The sequence below is a fragment of the Epinephelus moara genome, chromosome 8 (genome assembly GCF_006386435.1).
Source record: "Epinephelus moara isolate mb chromosome 8, YSFRI_EMoa_1.0, whole genome shotgun sequence".
Classification (NCBI taxonomy): domain Eukaryota; kingdom Metazoa; phylum Chordata; class Actinopteri; order Perciformes; family Serranidae; genus Epinephelus; species Epinephelus moara.
Genome location: NC_065513.1, coordinates 17,195,383 through 17,211,764, shown reverse-complemented (window position 1 = coordinate 17,211,764; position 16,382 = coordinate 17,195,383). Strand labels below are relative to the sequence as shown.

At 40.6% G+C, this 16,382-nt stretch overlaps 3 protein-coding genes across 3 annotated transcripts; 2 read left to right on the top strand and 1 right to left on the bottom strand.

The window, feature by feature from the left end:
- Nucleotides 1-1,116: 1,116 nt before the first annotated feature.
- On the top strand, nucleotides 1,117-7,256 carry lysmd3 (LysM, putative peptidoglycan-binding, domain containing 3). Its single transcript, XM_050051417.1, has 3 exons — nucleotides 1,117-1,267; nucleotides 2,525-2,800; nucleotides 5,602-7,256. The coding sequence occupies exons 2-3, from the start codon at nucleotides 2,534-2,536 to the stop codon at nucleotides 6,313-6,315; spliced, it is 981 nt and encodes a 326-aa protein (XP_049907374.1). The 5' UTR covers nucleotides 1,117-1,267; nucleotides 2,525-2,533; the 3' UTR covers nucleotides 6,316-7,256.
- Nucleotides 6,741-11,629, bottom strand: polr3g (polymerase (RNA) III (DNA directed) polypeptide G). The gene is made up of 8 exons (XM_050051419.1): nucleotides 11,370-11,629; nucleotides 11,056-11,187; nucleotides 8,875-9,004; nucleotides 8,223-8,288; nucleotides 8,079-8,138; nucleotides 7,934-7,998; nucleotides 7,604-7,729; nucleotides 6,741-7,507 (listed from the first exon to the last, which is right to left on the bottom strand). The coding sequence occupies exons 2-8, from the start codon at nucleotides 11,164-11,166 to the stop codon at nucleotides 7,418-7,420; spliced, it is 648 nt and encodes a 215-aa protein (XP_049907376.1). The 5' UTR covers nucleotides 11,167-11,187; nucleotides 11,370-11,629; the 3' UTR covers nucleotides 6,741-7,417.
- A 131-nt stretch (nucleotides 11,630-11,760) lies between these two features.
- mblac2 (metallo-beta-lactamase domain containing 2) lies at nucleotides 11,761-16,028 on the top strand. Its single transcript, XM_050051011.1, has 3 exons — nucleotides 11,761-12,339; nucleotides 13,500-13,714; nucleotides 14,353-16,028. Exons 1-3 carry the CDS (start codon nucleotides 11,898-11,900, stop codon nucleotides 14,524-14,526), a joined length of 831 nt encoding a protein of 276 aa, XP_049906968.1. The 5' UTR covers nucleotides 11,761-11,897; the 3' UTR covers nucleotides 14,527-16,028.
- Nucleotides 16,029-16,382: the final 354 nt, after the last annotated feature.

Below are 16,382 nucleotides of genomic sequence, written 5' to 3'. Positions count from 1 at the left end.
TGTACAGGAACAAGTGAAGGGAAGCAGGGAAGCTTTGCTGATAGTCAACCAGCTGTGTGCAGATGAACGTTGTTTGACTCCCTGCCCGTCCGGCAGGGCTCTGGGTGCTGGCAGTGGCACGGGGGCAAATCCAAACACTGTTCATCTGCACACACTGCGATGCCACACAGTTCAATATTGGCAAAGTTTCCCTTTAAATTCATTGTCGTCTGTCTTGGTGACCAGTAATGTGGTGGTTCACTTTTACACTGTGATCTGTAGCCTATAGTTCAGCTTTAGCTTCTAACTACCTTTGTCTTTTTGACCTGTTTCTGCCACTGAGTCAGTTTGACATCCTGGATATATACTTCAAACACAGACTGTAGACCCCTCTGTCTGCTTCTCTCTGAAATCACTATTTAATTTTTCCAAAAATATGGTAATATTTCTTCAGGGAGTGCAGTTAGTGACAGTGTGGGCTCCATGCTTGTGTCCAACCATTACAAATGGGCGGGGCTTAATGAAAGGTCACTTCTGGAGCAGCTCCAGACTTTATATCCTATGACATCACACATTTGTGTTTTAGCACTCTACTTTTTGGAGTTGGGAGAGAGTTGTTCATGTTAACTAATGTTTTGGACTGTCTTTGACCGTAGAAATAACATGTATGAATTTTGAAAATGGGCGGAGTTCCCCTTTAAAAACGGACAAAATAATATAACTAGCCAAACACAAGTGGTTTTATGCGAAATGTCTCTTGCATTCTTACCTTCATAGCCAATAATGTTGCTACTGTTATATATATATTGTACTACTCACTGTTAACGTCAAAATGTGTTGTTTTCCGGCGTAACCATAATCAAGTTTACAACTGGCTGGACACGCTGCACAGGGTAGCTAGTTTAGATAAACGGTTATCGACTAGTTTATACGGATACAGACACACTGTCTGAATAAAATAAATAAAAATAAAATAAATTCAAAACCTTACTACTTCAATTCTATGTCCCTGCCATGGAAGTATAACGACATAAAGAGAGTGGGGAGCCCAACAACAACGCTAGCAGTAAATTAGCCTTTAGCGCCATCTCGCGATTAAAAGTGAGATCTTTGTTGGGGGCGTCAGTGCCGACGTCATTGCGTAAGCATTCTGTTGACGTGGCGTGAGCGGTGGCAACAGTAGCTAGCAGGTAGGGAACTCAGCAAAGGCAAGGTGAGATCGAAGATAATCCCGGGGAAGAATGGATATTATCCAGGTCGACTGATTGATCGGTGTTCACCTTTTCAGGTATAGTTTATTGTTGACGAATTCCTGTGAACATATCATTCGCCAGCTGTAACAACTGACCGATAGAAATGTACAAACCTTACTAGTCACACAACATAGGTGGACGCTAGTTAGCACTAACGTTAGCCTAGCCTGTACAGATGGTTCTTAGTTTGTTAACTGTGGACGTGCGCTGTAACTTAACGTTAACGTTACATCACTCTCTTAGAAGTACTAAATCAACCTGACAGTTCATTATAGCCATAGGTGTTTTAAACAGACGTGTCTCCCCATCCTGTTGAATAATGTTATCCGTTGTACTTTTGCGGAGGGCGAGAAACTGAGCTGTAGTATTAGGTATGTTATTTCATATCCAAATTCTTATTCAAATAGTAGCTAACATGGAATTGTAGTCACAGTAACTCTTGCATGCTTAGTTTCTTAATAACACCCCTGTGTGCTTGATAAAGAAGATAATTGTAGGTGTACGTATGGTCAACACCTTAAATTGCTAACTTAGCTGCTAACTAAGCTAACATCACCTCATGTTGTTCAGGACTGACATTTGGTTTTAAAGCAGTAATCTAAAATCAAGTCTGCCTTTCTCATATCAGTTGCGTCACAGCAATGATAGAGGAATAGCGAGGTAATGTTATCTGGCATGATATCACATTAGCCGGTTACGTTTCCGGGGCCGGAATGCTTGACGAAGCAGAAATGTTTCAAAAATAGAGGACATTGACATCTGAAGGATTCAATGTACTGTCTGTACTCTCAGTTATCAAATGGGAAGAGCCCCAATCTTATCTAGTTTCACTGTAACTTGAATGTCCAGGGCTGTCAGAGAGATGGACTTTAGTTTGTCCTTTATCATGTTGAACAACGTCAGAAAAGTATCAGTGGAAATGAACTTAACTGCTTCCTACATTTGTTAATTGCAGGTGTCAGAAAAAAAAGAAATGTACAGTCTTTTATGGTGTTAAAAAGTTCACACAGGGCAGCTTTCATTCAGTCTTTCAATACATGTGTATTTTGACTGATTATATTTTTATGTTTAGCTGTTGGATGACATTAACAACTGTAATGGTACAAAGTGATCGTTCCTTGTAATGGCACCCACTGTAACCTTTCCCTAGAGTGATTAAAAGTGTGGAAGACAATGACATTGTAGTCACCTGTATGTATGACTAAAGTTTTGACGCCCCTATCCGCCAAGTTGTTGATGCATCCCTTACTGGTTTTTGGTACTCAGGCCTATCTCTGCTCTTTCCAATACAGGGAAGGAAAATGTCCAGTATGAGCCAGCACTATGGGTTCCAGTCAGCCACCATGGTGCAGTCTGCCAATGGCGGTCATGCCTATCTGTTTGGAAACAATGGCTCAGAGAACGACCTGTCCGAGGAGGATGGGGAGAGCTATGAGCTGCGGCCACGTGGCAGAGAGAGGCTGCGGAGGAGCACCTCCAGAGAGAGGCTGGACGATATTGTCTACCTGACCAGAGATATCCAGGAGGGTGACACCCTGAACAGCATTGCCCTGCAGTACCATTGCACAGTATGTTCAGACCTGTGTGTGTGTGTGTGTGTGTGTGTGTGTGTGTGTGTGTGTGTGTGTGTGTGTCTTTCTTCATGTCCTTGTCTCCTTGGAGATTACCCACTCAACTCCCCTTCATTTTCATGCTGAAGTAGACTATCTTTCTTCTTACATAATGCATATCCTCAAACACTGTGTGTCCTTTAAGCAATTAGAGTTGCAACTAACAATTATTATCATTACTTGTAGACAAATTAAGTAACCGGTTAGTCTGTAGAATCATCAAACATGACATGCCCATCAACAGTTAACAGAGTACCAACTAGGAATGCATGATATCAGATTTTTTTGCCAGTGTCCAATATGCGGATATGTAACAACTTATTTGGCCGACAACCGATACAGATATATCAATTTTTTCCTCACCTAATTATAGTGAACATCAAGTTTCTACTGTAGTGGAATAAACATCTTATTATGCATGCATTATGTTATTGTGATGGCCCACCAGCAGATGGAGACATTAAATAGAACGCTTTTCAATGTATGCAATAGTCATTCATGGTGCAAAATAAGAAAAAGCATGTTGGCTGATACTAATAGTACATTTTAAAGCTGATATTGGCCGATACTGATGATGTGCAATAATATCATGCACCGTTAGTCCAAACTGATTTCTTTAAATTCATTACTTTGTCTAACCAACAGTCAAACAGTGTAGTGTAATCAAGAACATTGATAGACTTAATATTAACACTAATAGATGTCTGCTTTGTACGGTTGTTACTGTATTTTATGATTTAAGTAGAAAATATCCAAGAAATTGGTCTCATTGTTAATTTTCAGTTTTAGCCACAGTCCCAACATTAGTCCTCCTTTTCCTTACATCAGGAAAGTACTATCCAATACTTAGTAACATGTTTTCATTCATATTTAGTTTCAGTTTATTTTATTTATAAAAAGGACAGTACACAGTAATCAACATTACTGTAAATGTGACAGTTTTAGCCAGCCAGCTAATTCGCAACTGTAGTCCTCCGGCAAGATGTTATGAAACCATAACCTAAAACAGAAGCCTTAAAAGTAAGATACAGTATTTACAATATATACAGAACAGGACAACATAATAATACATAATAGCCATGCAAAAATCATAAAACAGCAGCATGCAGTCTAATAGCAATCAAGCCATATAGTTCCTCCATGCCATCCCATGTCTTTTGAAGACTGAACTACTCCCTAGTAAAAAAAAAAAAAAAAAAAAGAGAGAGAGAATGGTTATTTTCAAGTCACAAAATATTGCACATTTAAAACAGCTATAGCCTAATCAGTAACATTAAACAAATGACACTGTGAAAACGTGTGACGATGTGAAAAGGGTTGCTTGTAGGATGAACCTGCAGAGACTCACACAGCTGTATGGTGAGTTTCACCTAATCCAGGGGTATCAAACATACAGCCCAGGGGCCAGCACCGTCCCGCTAAAGAGTCCAGTCTGGCCCACCACCGGACTTTGCACACCTGATATTGATGCACTTGCGATAGCTAATTGTTGTAAGGTTTAAACAGTGAGTAGATACTTCATGTAAAATGCTGCCTCAGAGACTTTTCACCATGACTATAATACAGCTCTCTGAGATAACAATGAATACTTACTGTGGTCATAATCAAATATATTTTGAACATTGTGCAAAATATTGTCAACCAGCAGCTTCAGTACAAAAGGATCTGTATCAGACTTCTATCTTAAAATAATATGAGTAGAGCCCCACTGCTGAGGCACCGACAAAATGGTTGTGAGCTGACAATCATTTGTTTTGTAAATGAGTGAAAGTTTTCAGAATGAACTTCTTCACACTAAGTAAGGGAAACATTTGAAGGGGTTGTTATTTATAGGTTATTAATAATGGTTCAACTGGTCTGGTCCACTAGAGAGCCAACTGGGCTGTATTTGGCCCCTGAACTTAAATGAATTTGACACCCTTGACCTAATCGTTTAGCTGTCAGGCTCACAGTGTTGCCATTTGGTTCACTTTTACAGCTCTTCTCTTTTTAGTGAAAGAGCTCTAAAAACCCATTGTACACTACCTGCTCAGCACTAAAGACACAGTTAGTGACTTGCTGATAAACATAGCGGCGCATCTAGCAGCTCAAGAGTCCCATATTCCCTCAGGAGTTGATAGAGATCAAACAGAGCTAAAAGGTGACTGATTATTGGACATAGATTTGTCAGTAGGCCAGAAATGACTCCAAATGATTGATAATGTTGCTATATTACTGCTGGATGTGTAATAATAAACAGCTGTTTGCAAAGAAATTTGCCTCATCAACTTAAAAGATGATAGTTTATCAATTTTGTGTTCACAACTTGTTGCAGTTGCATGTGATCGGCCAAAAAAGAACGACAAACAACAACAACAAAAAAACAGGTTAAATGTAAGCCAAAATATAGAGAATGTAAAATATAGATAATTAATTTCAACAGTTAACAGATAACGTTCCTAAATCATATGTAAAATAAATTCCTTAGTGCACAACTTTATGTAACAGCTCCTTAATAACATGGTAAATTTTCTAATAAAACTTTAACTGTCTTTGCATAACATCTGTATATTTCCACCATCGCACATGGACAATACTTACTACTCTTGAAGTTAATTCGGATAGCTTTATTTTTATAGTTCTTGTCACATTTAATAATTTGTATTACTATTTTCTGCATTCTCCGAACCTGGAATATTAAGACCACATTGATGTGTAACGTAGCAATTTGTGTCTGTAAGCACTGTCGTAAATTCGTCTGTTTTCCGTGTGTTTCCTAGGTGGCTGATTTAAAGCGTGCCAACAACCTCTTGACAGAGCAGGACTTCTTTGCCCTGCGGTCAGTCAAGATTCCTGTGAGGCGCTTTAGTGTCCTCACCGAGACTCACAGCACCGGACCTCTCAAATCAGCCTCCCCCTCAGGTGCTAGGCGCCTTCCCCATATCTCACCTGTTACCTCCCTCCCCTCCGAGTCCTCCACAGACTCTTCCTCTTCCTCTTCCACCGACAGTGTGGAGGGATTCCTCCTGGAGAAGGACAAGGACATTGAGCGGCTGGTGAAATCAACAGGTCCATCGCGGAACAGCTTAAACGAGGTTGTGTCCTCCTTGACGCTACAGCAACAGCAGCCACTGCTTGGAGAAATGGAGTACAAACCAGTACAGAGAAAGGACCCTTATTACGGGGCAGACTGGGGCATGAGATGGTGGACGGCTGTGGCCATCATGCTGGTTGTGGGCATTGTCACACCTGTGTTTTATCTGCTGTACTATGAGGTTCTCATGAAAACTGACGGCAGCCATCACGGCGTACCTACCGATGCTCATGGCCTCATCGATCACGGACATACCCATGACAACCATGCTGTCGGAGAACACAACCATGTAGGGGATGGACACGGACAACATATTGGAAATGTGGTTAATGGAGATTCACAGGGACACGGTGCGGACAAAGCAGGAGACGGAGAACACGGAGGGCATGAGAAAACATAACAAGGGATTTTGAACTTTACATACAAATTTATTGCTAACTCAGAGACCTAATAAAACTGGGCAGATGTTCCCATCGTTGAGTAGTTTTTATAGACTTAATACATCAATGCAATCTGTCTGACAGGACAGTCTGTGGTGGGAACAGTCATTTATTTACGGTTGAGAGACTCAGAATAAGTCTTTCCCTGTGTCTGTCCATTTGCAGTTATGTGCATTTCAACAGAGAGTAAATTAGCTGGAAACAACAAATGTTATGCTGGGCTTAACTTTTCCTAAATGATGGATACGTGTTAGAGTTATTATCATCAGTGTAGCCAATATAATTGAGATGATGTTTTTGTTATCATGCTGCTGCATTCTCAGTAAGCCACACACAAACTGTATCCAGTACGTTAAAATACAAACTGAGACAGACGACAACACACTTATCTATTTCTGTTTATTCATTGATGGCAGAGATTAATTATGTGGATTTGGTTTTAAAGCAGGTTTTACTCAGTTTGGACCAACTGCATTTTTGTGTATTTTCCACACTATTTGTTGGAAAAGTACGATTAATGCCATTGAGTTTAATATAGAATTAATTTATTTTAAGACTATTGAGGAATAGCCTTTACTTACACTATCAGTATTGGGAATCTTTTTTCTTTCCTTTAGCTTGCTTAGAGAGACCTGCATTATTTTGTCATTTAAAAAAACCTCTGAGAGCATGGTGATGAAAATGGGAAATGCACATTATTCCCATTATGACTTATACTTGTAATTATGTGAGATTTTAGACTTTGTTATATAGCCCTTTTATTTTATCACCGTGTTCACTTGATACTTTATGAAAATGCATCACATGTTGTTGACAGTATGTGCCTTTCAACCTGTGGAAACGTGCCCCAGGCTGGAAAATAAATACATCTATTTTGAATAAATTATTGCCAGTGTGCACACAGTTTGGCATCTCTTATTTACATAAGGTATAAAAGGAAAACATGTCTTTCAAGATCACCCCAAAATAAAGCAAACAAAACTATCACTCTGCTAGACAACTTATCTACAATAATTAAGCGATATAAATAAGTACATCATGACGGTTTACGTCAACACTGTCTCAGTATGTTGCTTCGCCATCCATGTTGTCATCGCTATCTGCAGCAAAATCTTCACCATTGTCAAAATAGCTGTCAATGTAGTCGTTTTCCTGCAAAGAAACAAAGGAAAATTTTAACTCTGCTTCTTACAAATTGACCACATGAATTTGCCAACAAAGATTTCAGGTTATGATTTGTAATCTAACCTCTTCAACATCCTCTTCATCGTACTCTTCTGCCTCAATTTCTTCCTCATCCTCCTCATTTCCTTTTTTCTTTTCAGTCTCATCATCTGATTTTTCAGGGTTCCCGTCATCCCTCTTTGCCAGTTCCTGAAATATAGACATTGAGATTTATTAATTATGGAAAACATTTTGCTAGCTCAGAAGGACATACGCAGTTCTAGGTAGGTACATGTATGCACCAACTTCATACCTACATAAATGGGTATTTAATAAATCACATAAAGAGAAAATTCACAGTACATGTTACACTCAGTAGTTGAACACAGAACAAACAAGTAAGAAAAAGCTTACATCTAATTTACTCAGTACAGCTTCTGTTTCTTTGCGGGATATCTTCACAGCTTTCTTCTTTGTGCCTGTTGGATTAAAGCATTTTGTCTTTATTTTTACAGCCATCAAATGGAATCTCGCTCAGCATAATGTCTTAAATATTTACCTGGTTTAGCACGAGGTTTTTTAGTTTGGGGCATCAATTCTTTTGGGAGGTGGTTCCAGTCTAAAATACCAAGAATAAAATCTCCATTATCTTCCATTTTCTTTGTATTTGCCATAATTACTTGACAGTATGTTTGGCAAGAACCTGGAGTCCAGTCTTCATCCTCTATCTGACGTAGCTTCAGGTATCTCTCTGCGTATCTCTCCACCTCTGTTTCAAGTAAACAAGGAAATTTCTACTTGATTGCGCTCTTAAACACAACTCAATTCATTCTCACAGACCACTGGGTGCTACTCCTTATTCTAAGCCACGACGCTAAATCATACTTTGAGTAGTTGTGACTGCAGAGTCACCAATTGTTGGACAATTTTATCAGTCCCAAAGCAAAAGTGCCTTTTATAGACATAATCCATCAAATCCCAGCTCGTTATGATAAATGTTAGCACTTTATTTTGTTCCTACAGAACACCTCAATTACGCATCTGACAACATTTAGGACCAGACTTAAAACTTAATCTACTGCTTGTTTTGAGTAAATTTAGATCATCGCTGAATAAGGGAACTATCAGGCAAGCCAGGCCAGACCACAGAAATCATATTAAAACAGCCGAATGAAGCAGCAGCTGTAACTCAATACTACACAATAAATACACTTCTCTCTCCTTTTCCCAGATATGATCCTAATTAAATGACCGAGTACCTAAGTGCTGCATTATCTTCCCTCACAGCAGCCAGTTGTCTTGCCGCAGCACTTCTGTCAGATGTCAGGTTTCTAATGCGCTACTCTCCTCCTTACCTGCTTTATTGGACAGGGGCTTGATGTTGTGTGGCCGCCGCTGCATCGCTCCCCTCATCTCCTGTTTTAAGGCCAGCATGTAGTCCTCATCCTCGCCAGCTTTCAGTGGCACAGGCTTAAAGTCTGTGTTCTGGAGGAACATAGATGGTGGAAGGGAGATGATAGCAAATAAGTTACGTTACTTTTTTACAGATTTGTTTGCACTTTTAGTTTTACCTTCAATTTTTTCTTCAACAGATTACTTTTTGGATTTAACTGATATTAGTGCAATTTCATCTGTTGTTGACAGTAAAATAGCACCCAATCATCCAACACTTTAAGTGAAAGAGATGATGTCAAGACAATTAAAATATATCCTTTATATTTATACTGAGTAACATTCCTGCAGTTTCCTACTGTGTAATATTTTACTACTTACTTTGTAATAATATTATGTATTATATTATATGAACAGTAAAAATACTACACACCATGTGTGTTATTGCAATTATCCAATTCAACTATCAATCATGGACATACAGTATCTGTATGATAAAAGGTGTATATGGTGTTTATTGGTCTAATATTATTCTATTTTTAATTATCTAACTTGTGTTTTTGTCATATTTTTATTCTTATTTAGCACACAATATTTTTTCCCCCCTTTTCTTTCACTTCGAACTCTTGAGCTATTGTAATGTGTGATTTTTCCTGGTGTGGGATTAATTAAGTCTTGTCTTTCTTGTCCCTTCCCATTCCGTCTCGCCTCGCCTCGTCTCGTTTTAAAATACAGTCAAAACTGGATTCCAACCTCACAAGTAATGGTGCACGGCCCTTCTGGTATAAATACGAATAAGCTGTCTCAAAAAAACTGGGCAATTAAAGAAGGATGATGTTTTTAAAGTTGGTGTTCAGCTGACAGGGGAGACCTGCAGAGCACCAAGGTTACTTAAGTGCTTAGCTTCAAAGACAAACTATACTATATATTACACATACGCTCCAAATTTTGTGCCAAGGGAAATCAAACAAGCAAACAAAAATGGCCACAGAACATCCTGAACTTACATCTTTGTGGTCTGTGTTACCTTAAGTTCAACTGGACTTTTGTGCATGCCTCCACGGAAAACAGCTAACTATTGAATTTTTTTAACTGATAGGGGACCACTTTAACAACAGCAAAAGATTTCAAAACATCCGTTTGCAAACTCTCACACGACTCGTGCAGTATAATCCAAGTCTGTTATTCAGTCGTATTGTCAGTACTTTCAAAACACATTAATTTTTGCTAAAAACCTTAATATTGGAATGTGACATTGAAGAGACCATAGATAAACTTTACTTTCAGTTCAGTTTAAAATTATATGGTTTTAGTGAAAATACATGTGTTTAGGAAGAACTGAGCCTATGACTGGATAAAGAGACAGAGGAAGGATTGTACTGCACGAGTTGTGTGTTGTTAAGGGGTGTTTATCTGTTGTTAAAAGTGGTCCCCAATCAATCAGTAAATCAATATGTTTGCTTTTCTCATGGAGGCACGTGAGAAAAACAAAGCTGTCCTCATAAACACGGCATAACTAAGTGATTTACAAATGCTCATTTTGTGGGTAAAGTATTCCTTTAATTACCAACAGGGCAAACTGACCCCCAGGCCTCAAAACCCTCAGGTATATCAGGTGGTTTGTGATAAGATATTTAAGGTTTTACCACCAAATGGTTGGTCTCTGGGTCTGTGTGCAAAATATAATCAAGCTGTCACGTAAAGTGTGGAAAAAAATGTATGCACAGTGCACAGAGATTTGAGGAAAGAGGAGTCAGTAGGGGCCCAAAAGTCATTTTTGCACAGTGGCAGTCAATTTGCTGCATCATGCAGAAAATTAGCATCAGCAGCTGGCAGTTTGTCTATTACAGGATGATGCTCTCAGAGAAGCCACTTAATGGGAAACTGCTTTTAAACAGACAGGCTCATAACATTACCACGACAAACACTTCTTTTATATTTTATCTACACAAACAACATCAGTTTGAGATGTCATGCACATTTCCACCAGTCTCTCTCATATATCAACACATACTTTGAAGACTAACATCCCTGAAACACAGTGCCTTACAACTCTTTGAGGGCTTTTAGGTCAATTTAATACACTGCAATGTGATATGTCATCCTGGCATCTCTGCATTTGTGAGTGTGTGGTCAGTACTTACGGGAAACAGAGGGCTGGGCCCCACCCTGGCTTCTGGCATGCTGCCCCTGCCGATGCCCAGAGCCTCAATATTGAAGGTGAAGGCAGCCACTCCACGACCCTTGCCTGCCATGGCTGCTGGACTCCTCTGTACCTGTAACACACACAGTCTCCATGCTTTCAGGCAACTTCACTGTCAGACACGTGTGGACACAACAAGTTCATGTAGCACAGCTTGCATCGCCTTGTGCCTGACTTTGCCTGCTGTTGAGCGTTTGTCAGCACTGAAACAGTATATCAGAGACTAATGAACATACAATACGCTGTTATACTCACTATAATGAGACTTTTAGTGAATTACTCCTAATGTGGAGACGTGTTTCCAGGGCTATTCGGTGGCATTTAGCCTCACTGAGTCTCCATGTTTTCACTTTTCCGTTTTGTCATTCAGCTACTCAGTTTTATCTGTTGTTCGGCATTTAAACTAACTCTGAAACACTAAATTTACAGCTATACTTAATAGAAATTTGTACAGTTGTGCTGTAACCGGCGTGTAATGCTGCTCACACACTACACTTAGCAGTATGCGTAAATGTGGCTTCACTCGTCCCGCCCCTCGTGACGTTTTAGAAGGCGGAGTCTATTTACAGCCAATAGAATATCGCGCTTTATGTTGTCGTCACTCCTCTGTTCGTCCAATGAGCACGCTCCCCTCCTACAAGGGTGTGTCGGCAGCCACCATCACACCAACCTCAATGAAAACATATCACCTCTAGCTGGAAGGCTAGTTACACCTCACCGCCGCTGAATCACCTGACAGCCCCAAACCCGCAGCAGGTTAATTCGACACGTGCATGAACTGGGATGTCTGCAGCCGACTGGTACGCCCACAAGTCGCTGGGAGACGGACTCTTCTGGATCCAGGAGCGATTCTACCAGTCGGAGAACCGGGCCAACATCTGGCTGCTCCGCGGCTCGCACCAGGACGTGGTGATAGACACCGGGCTGGGCTTGAGGAGCTTACCTGACTACATAGACGGCAAGGGGCTGCTGGGCGAGGACCCGCAGAGGAAGAACCCGCTGCTGGCCATCGCCACCCACGCCCATTTCGACCACTCGGGCGGTCTGCATCAGTTCCAACAGGTGGGCGTCCACAGCGCCGAGGTCGATGCTTTGGCCAACGGAGACAACTTCGAGACGGCCACCTGGCTCAGCGACAGAGAGATAGCCGAGGCTCCCAGTCCGGGATGGAGGGCCAGGCACTACAAAGTCAAGGCTGTGCAGCCCACACACATCCTGCAGGAGGGTAGGTAGGAGATGCAACCTTTGCAGATTCTGCAGGTGTGATTTATTGTAAGGGGGGTGGGTCTGTGATCACAGGCGAGGTCAGAAGGTCTAAACGCATTTGCTCAGGAATAAGCATCATGGTCGATACCATTAGACGGTATTTAATGGGTGCGCCTGGACCCAGTAGCTGTAGCTCGTACATTAGCTCTATACAGAGGAATCCCTCCTATTCCTATGCCCACAGGGGGATTTCACCGCACAATGAATTTGGCAGAAGACCAAAAATGACTTGCTAAAACAATGCACACACACACATTCCTATGAATATAGAGGCATACAGAATATGAATGTATGATGCACAAAGCTTATGTTGCAAAGGATGCTGTGTTTGCTGAGGTGAGGTGTAAATAGCTCATTAGGTAACATACTATGGGCTATGTAAAGAGTGCAGAAGGTGAGGCAATATGTGACAATATGTGACAAGAAGAATTTTTTATAGGCAGCTGCTTTGCTCATCCTTTATCAGTCTTTGCAGAGCAGCTCTATTTTAAGCCAGCGTGCTGATGACTCTGGCACTTCCAAGAAAGAAAGAAAAAGAGCATGCAGAGATGGGCTTATGAAAGGCATCCCATATTATTAACTGCACAGCATGGACTTAACCATCACCCACTCTGCTAATGGCAGATACACACCAAATCAGTCACTAACAGAATAAACTCACACTATGCCATGACAGATTTTTCATTCATTTTATCCTAACCGATGACAAAGCTTCAAAGCATTTTTGTCTTGTGTTTGAGTTTGGACCCAAACTTGTTTGTTTGGATCTTTAGTATTCTAGTATTCTCACAGAGTGTAAGTTCTGCACCATCAGGCGGTGCACCGACTGGTTCTGCTGTGTCAGAGCCACTGCTGCAGTGCAGTTGGAATATCTCATTGCTCAGTGTTTCAGTTTCACCCTTCGCTCACACCGATCTGTACCAAATCAATGATATACTGAATGTCCTGGACATCATGATGATATGAGGTGACATGCGGGAAACACAAATATAACCCTGGATCAATTCCAGCTGACCAAATTATGAGGAACATAAGGATTTAGTACGCCTGTGAGTGAAATGCATATGTTACACAATAATATGTGGAAATGACTTTGAAAAACATCTCTCTCCTGTCCAGGTGATGTCATCAACCTGGGTGACAGACAGCTGACGGTGCTCCACATGCCCGGTCACTCGCGGGGCAGCATCTGCCTCCATGACCGTGACAATAAGTTGCTCTTCAGTGGGGATGTGGTGTATGACGGCGCCATGATTGACTGGTTGCCCTACAGCCACGTCAATGACTACATCAGCAGCTGTGAGCGCCTGGTGGGGCTGGTGGACAGCGAACAGGTAAAACTGAAACACAACAGGACCATTTCAGCTCCTGGTTCCATATCATGGGTCAGACTAATTGAGATTTGATGCACATCCAACCCCATCATCTAAGAAATACTAGATGTAGAGGGTCATGATCTGTTATGATGTTTTTGACAGAGGCGTCCATCTGTATCTGCTCAACCAACTGAACGATCTGACTCCGTCCAGAGTTTAAACGTGAAGTGTGTGAGATTTGAACTGGACTCTGTGCAATCTAACAGGAAGTTGGGATTTTAAACCTGAAATTGATATTGTGTGATCAGAAGTTGCTATATTTATTATTTTTTATAGAACTATGCACATAACAAAGTCAGAATTGAGCCTCATTTTTGATCACAAGAGTAAGAGATTGAACATCGCTACCCAAATGAGGATTTCCCCTCATCTCTAGCAAATTTATTCTAAGAATGGAAATTTACTTGTAAATCAAAATTTTTTACCAGAACTTGTTTTTCAGCTGTACATAATATCCTTACAGTAAATCAGAGCTTTGTACCACAGCAGTGGATACAGATGTTTCAGTGTGCCTCAGCTGATGATTTATAAATGAATGTAGCATGTACCGTACATCATTTTTAAAGTGTCTAACAACTGGCAAATTCATTTAACAGGTTGACCAAGTCCTCCCAGGACACTACAACACCTTTGGCGCAAAGCGGCTCCATCGGATTGCATCCACATATATCAGCAGAGCTGGAACGTGCCCTGCAAAGTTCTCCACATTTGCCTGGGGTACTCTGGCGGGGGTGGCGCTGCGGGCATATAACCCACGTAGTGCCTGCTAATGAGAGGGGATCATGGAGCTGGAGGGAAGCACAAGTGCACAAAGAAAGATGTTTAGATATGGAGGGGAGACAGCCCTTATTTATCTGTAACTTGATGTAACATTTTTCATTCACTTATGTAATCCAACAAAATATATTATAATTGCCAAACTTTGTGTAAAATGCCCCGATTGGGTTACATAAGTCAATAATCAGCATCATATGAAGCATATAATATAAAGTATTTATAGTGTGATTCTGTTCTATATTAATGAATATGTATTTGTTGGATTGAATATGGTTATATGTTTGATTTTTATACTTTAAGCAGTTGTGAAATTATAATAGCACAACAATGGTACAGCTCTGCACTGCAAACAGAAAGCAGAGTCAGTATGGCCATAGTATTTCTCTATGCATTTTACAATGCTCAGTGAAGGCTCAGTGTCGACTACCTCCAACGTTTGTAACAGTGCTTTGTACTATTGGCAAATCTACGGCTTTGGTATCGAAACATTGACAATAAAGCCTCTGTTCTACCTGCCTTTCTTGATGCATCCACAAGACAGACAACTGCAGCGTCTGTGTGAAATTTTATCTTCAGGTGTTCACATAAGATGGGATCTCCTGTGGGATTTAGCTGCTGGAGGGAGAAAGAGAGGAATAGAATTGGATAGAAGATGATCCATCATGTGCTCAAAGTGCAGAGCACTTAAAGTACTTTAGTGATCTAACAGAAAGCTCTCCCACTGCAGGAAAAGTGTACGTGGTGGAAAAGAAAGAAAGTTTCCTTGAGCCTTGTTTCAGCTTACTATACAGAAATTAAACACAGGGTGTGTTTGACTTGTTATAACTCAAATATTCTGTGCTACTGTGTCAATACAAGTAAAGAATGTATTCATATATTAATCACACTGTAAGACACAGGATTAATGATTTCATCTAAAAAGGTTATGCCATTAACAGATTTATTATGTAATATTCCAGAGTTCAAAATACTGTATTTAATTGTTAACAACTAGAATTACCACCTCATGTTTGTTTGCCTCAGCAAACCAGTCAAGTTGCAGGTACAGTTTACATCCACGTCTTTCCAGACTCATATGTAGCCATGACAGTAGACTGTGGTTTAAATTTGGATGCTGCTAACGTAGATGCTTCACACACACATATTTAACCTGGCAGCACAGATCTATGCAGTCAGCACATTTTTAAGGTGGGCACCTGAGATTAGTGTCACCAATTCAGTTTGTGACCAAATGTCTTTCCTTCTGTTCCTGAGTTATGATGTTAAATAATGGCCAGAAGTGTTTTTGCAGAACACTATGATGTCACAGTGAAGCTGACCTTTGACCTTTTGGATATAAAAATGTCATCACTACATAATGTTGTCCTGTTGGACATTTGTGTGAAATTTTGTTTAATAATTAGCATATGAATTCTTGAATTCTGGCCAAAAATGTGTTTTGTGCGCTCACAGTGACCTTCGACCATTAAATTCTAATCAGTTCATCTTTGATTCACCACAAGGCCTTCTTGAGATATTGTGTTCACAAGAATGAGATGGACACTGTAGGTCACAATGACCTCTGACCACCAAAATCGAATCAGTTTATCCTTGAGTCCAGGTGGACGTTGGTGCCGAATCAAAGTAAATTCCCACAAGGTGTTCTTGGGATATCATGTTTACAAGAATGAGACAGACAGGAGGTTACACTGAACTTTGACTCCCAAAATCTAGTTGAGTCCAAGTGGACGTTTGTGCCACATTTGAAGAAATTCCTTCAAAGCACTGCTGAAATATTGCGTTCAAGGGAATGGGATGGATGCACAGACAGACAAACAACCTGAAAACAAAATGCCTCTGACCACAGCTG

Excerpts from the sequence above, each read along its gene's own strand:
- lysmd3 (XM_050051417.1), top strand. The coding sequence starts at position 2,534 with ATGTCCAGTATGAGCCAGCACTATGGGTTCCAGTCAGCCACCATGGTG. Across the intron at positions 2,801-5,601 it reads CCCTGCAGTACCATTGCACA|GTGGCTGATTTAAAGCGTGC; the intron begins GTATGTTCAGAC and ends TGTGTTTCCTAG.
- polr3g (XM_050051419.1), bottom strand. The coding sequence starts at position 11,166 with ATGGCAGGCAAGGGTCGTGGAGTGGCTGCCTTCACCTTCAATATTGAG. Across the intron at positions 8,289-8,874 it reads GCCCCTGTCCAATAAAGCAG|AGGTGGAGAGATACGCAGAG; the intron begins GTAAGGAGGAGA and ends TACTTGAAACAG. Across the intron at positions 7,508-7,603 it reads ATGAAGAGGATGTTGAAGAG|GAAAACGACTACATTGACAG; the intron begins GTTAGATTACAA and ends GTTTCTTTGCAG.
- mblac2 (XM_050051011.1), top strand. The coding sequence starts at position 11,898 with ATGTCTGCAGCCGACTGGTACGCCCACAAGTCGCTGGGAGACGGACTC. Across the intron at positions 12,340-13,499 it reads CACACACATCCTGCAGGAGG|GTGATGTCATCAACCTGGGT; the intron begins GTAGGTAGGAGA and ends TCTCCTGTCCAG. Across the intron at positions 13,715-14,352 it reads GGCTGGTGGACAGCGAACAG|GTTGACCAAGTCCTCCCAGG; the intron begins GTAAAACTGAAA and ends TTCATTTAACAG.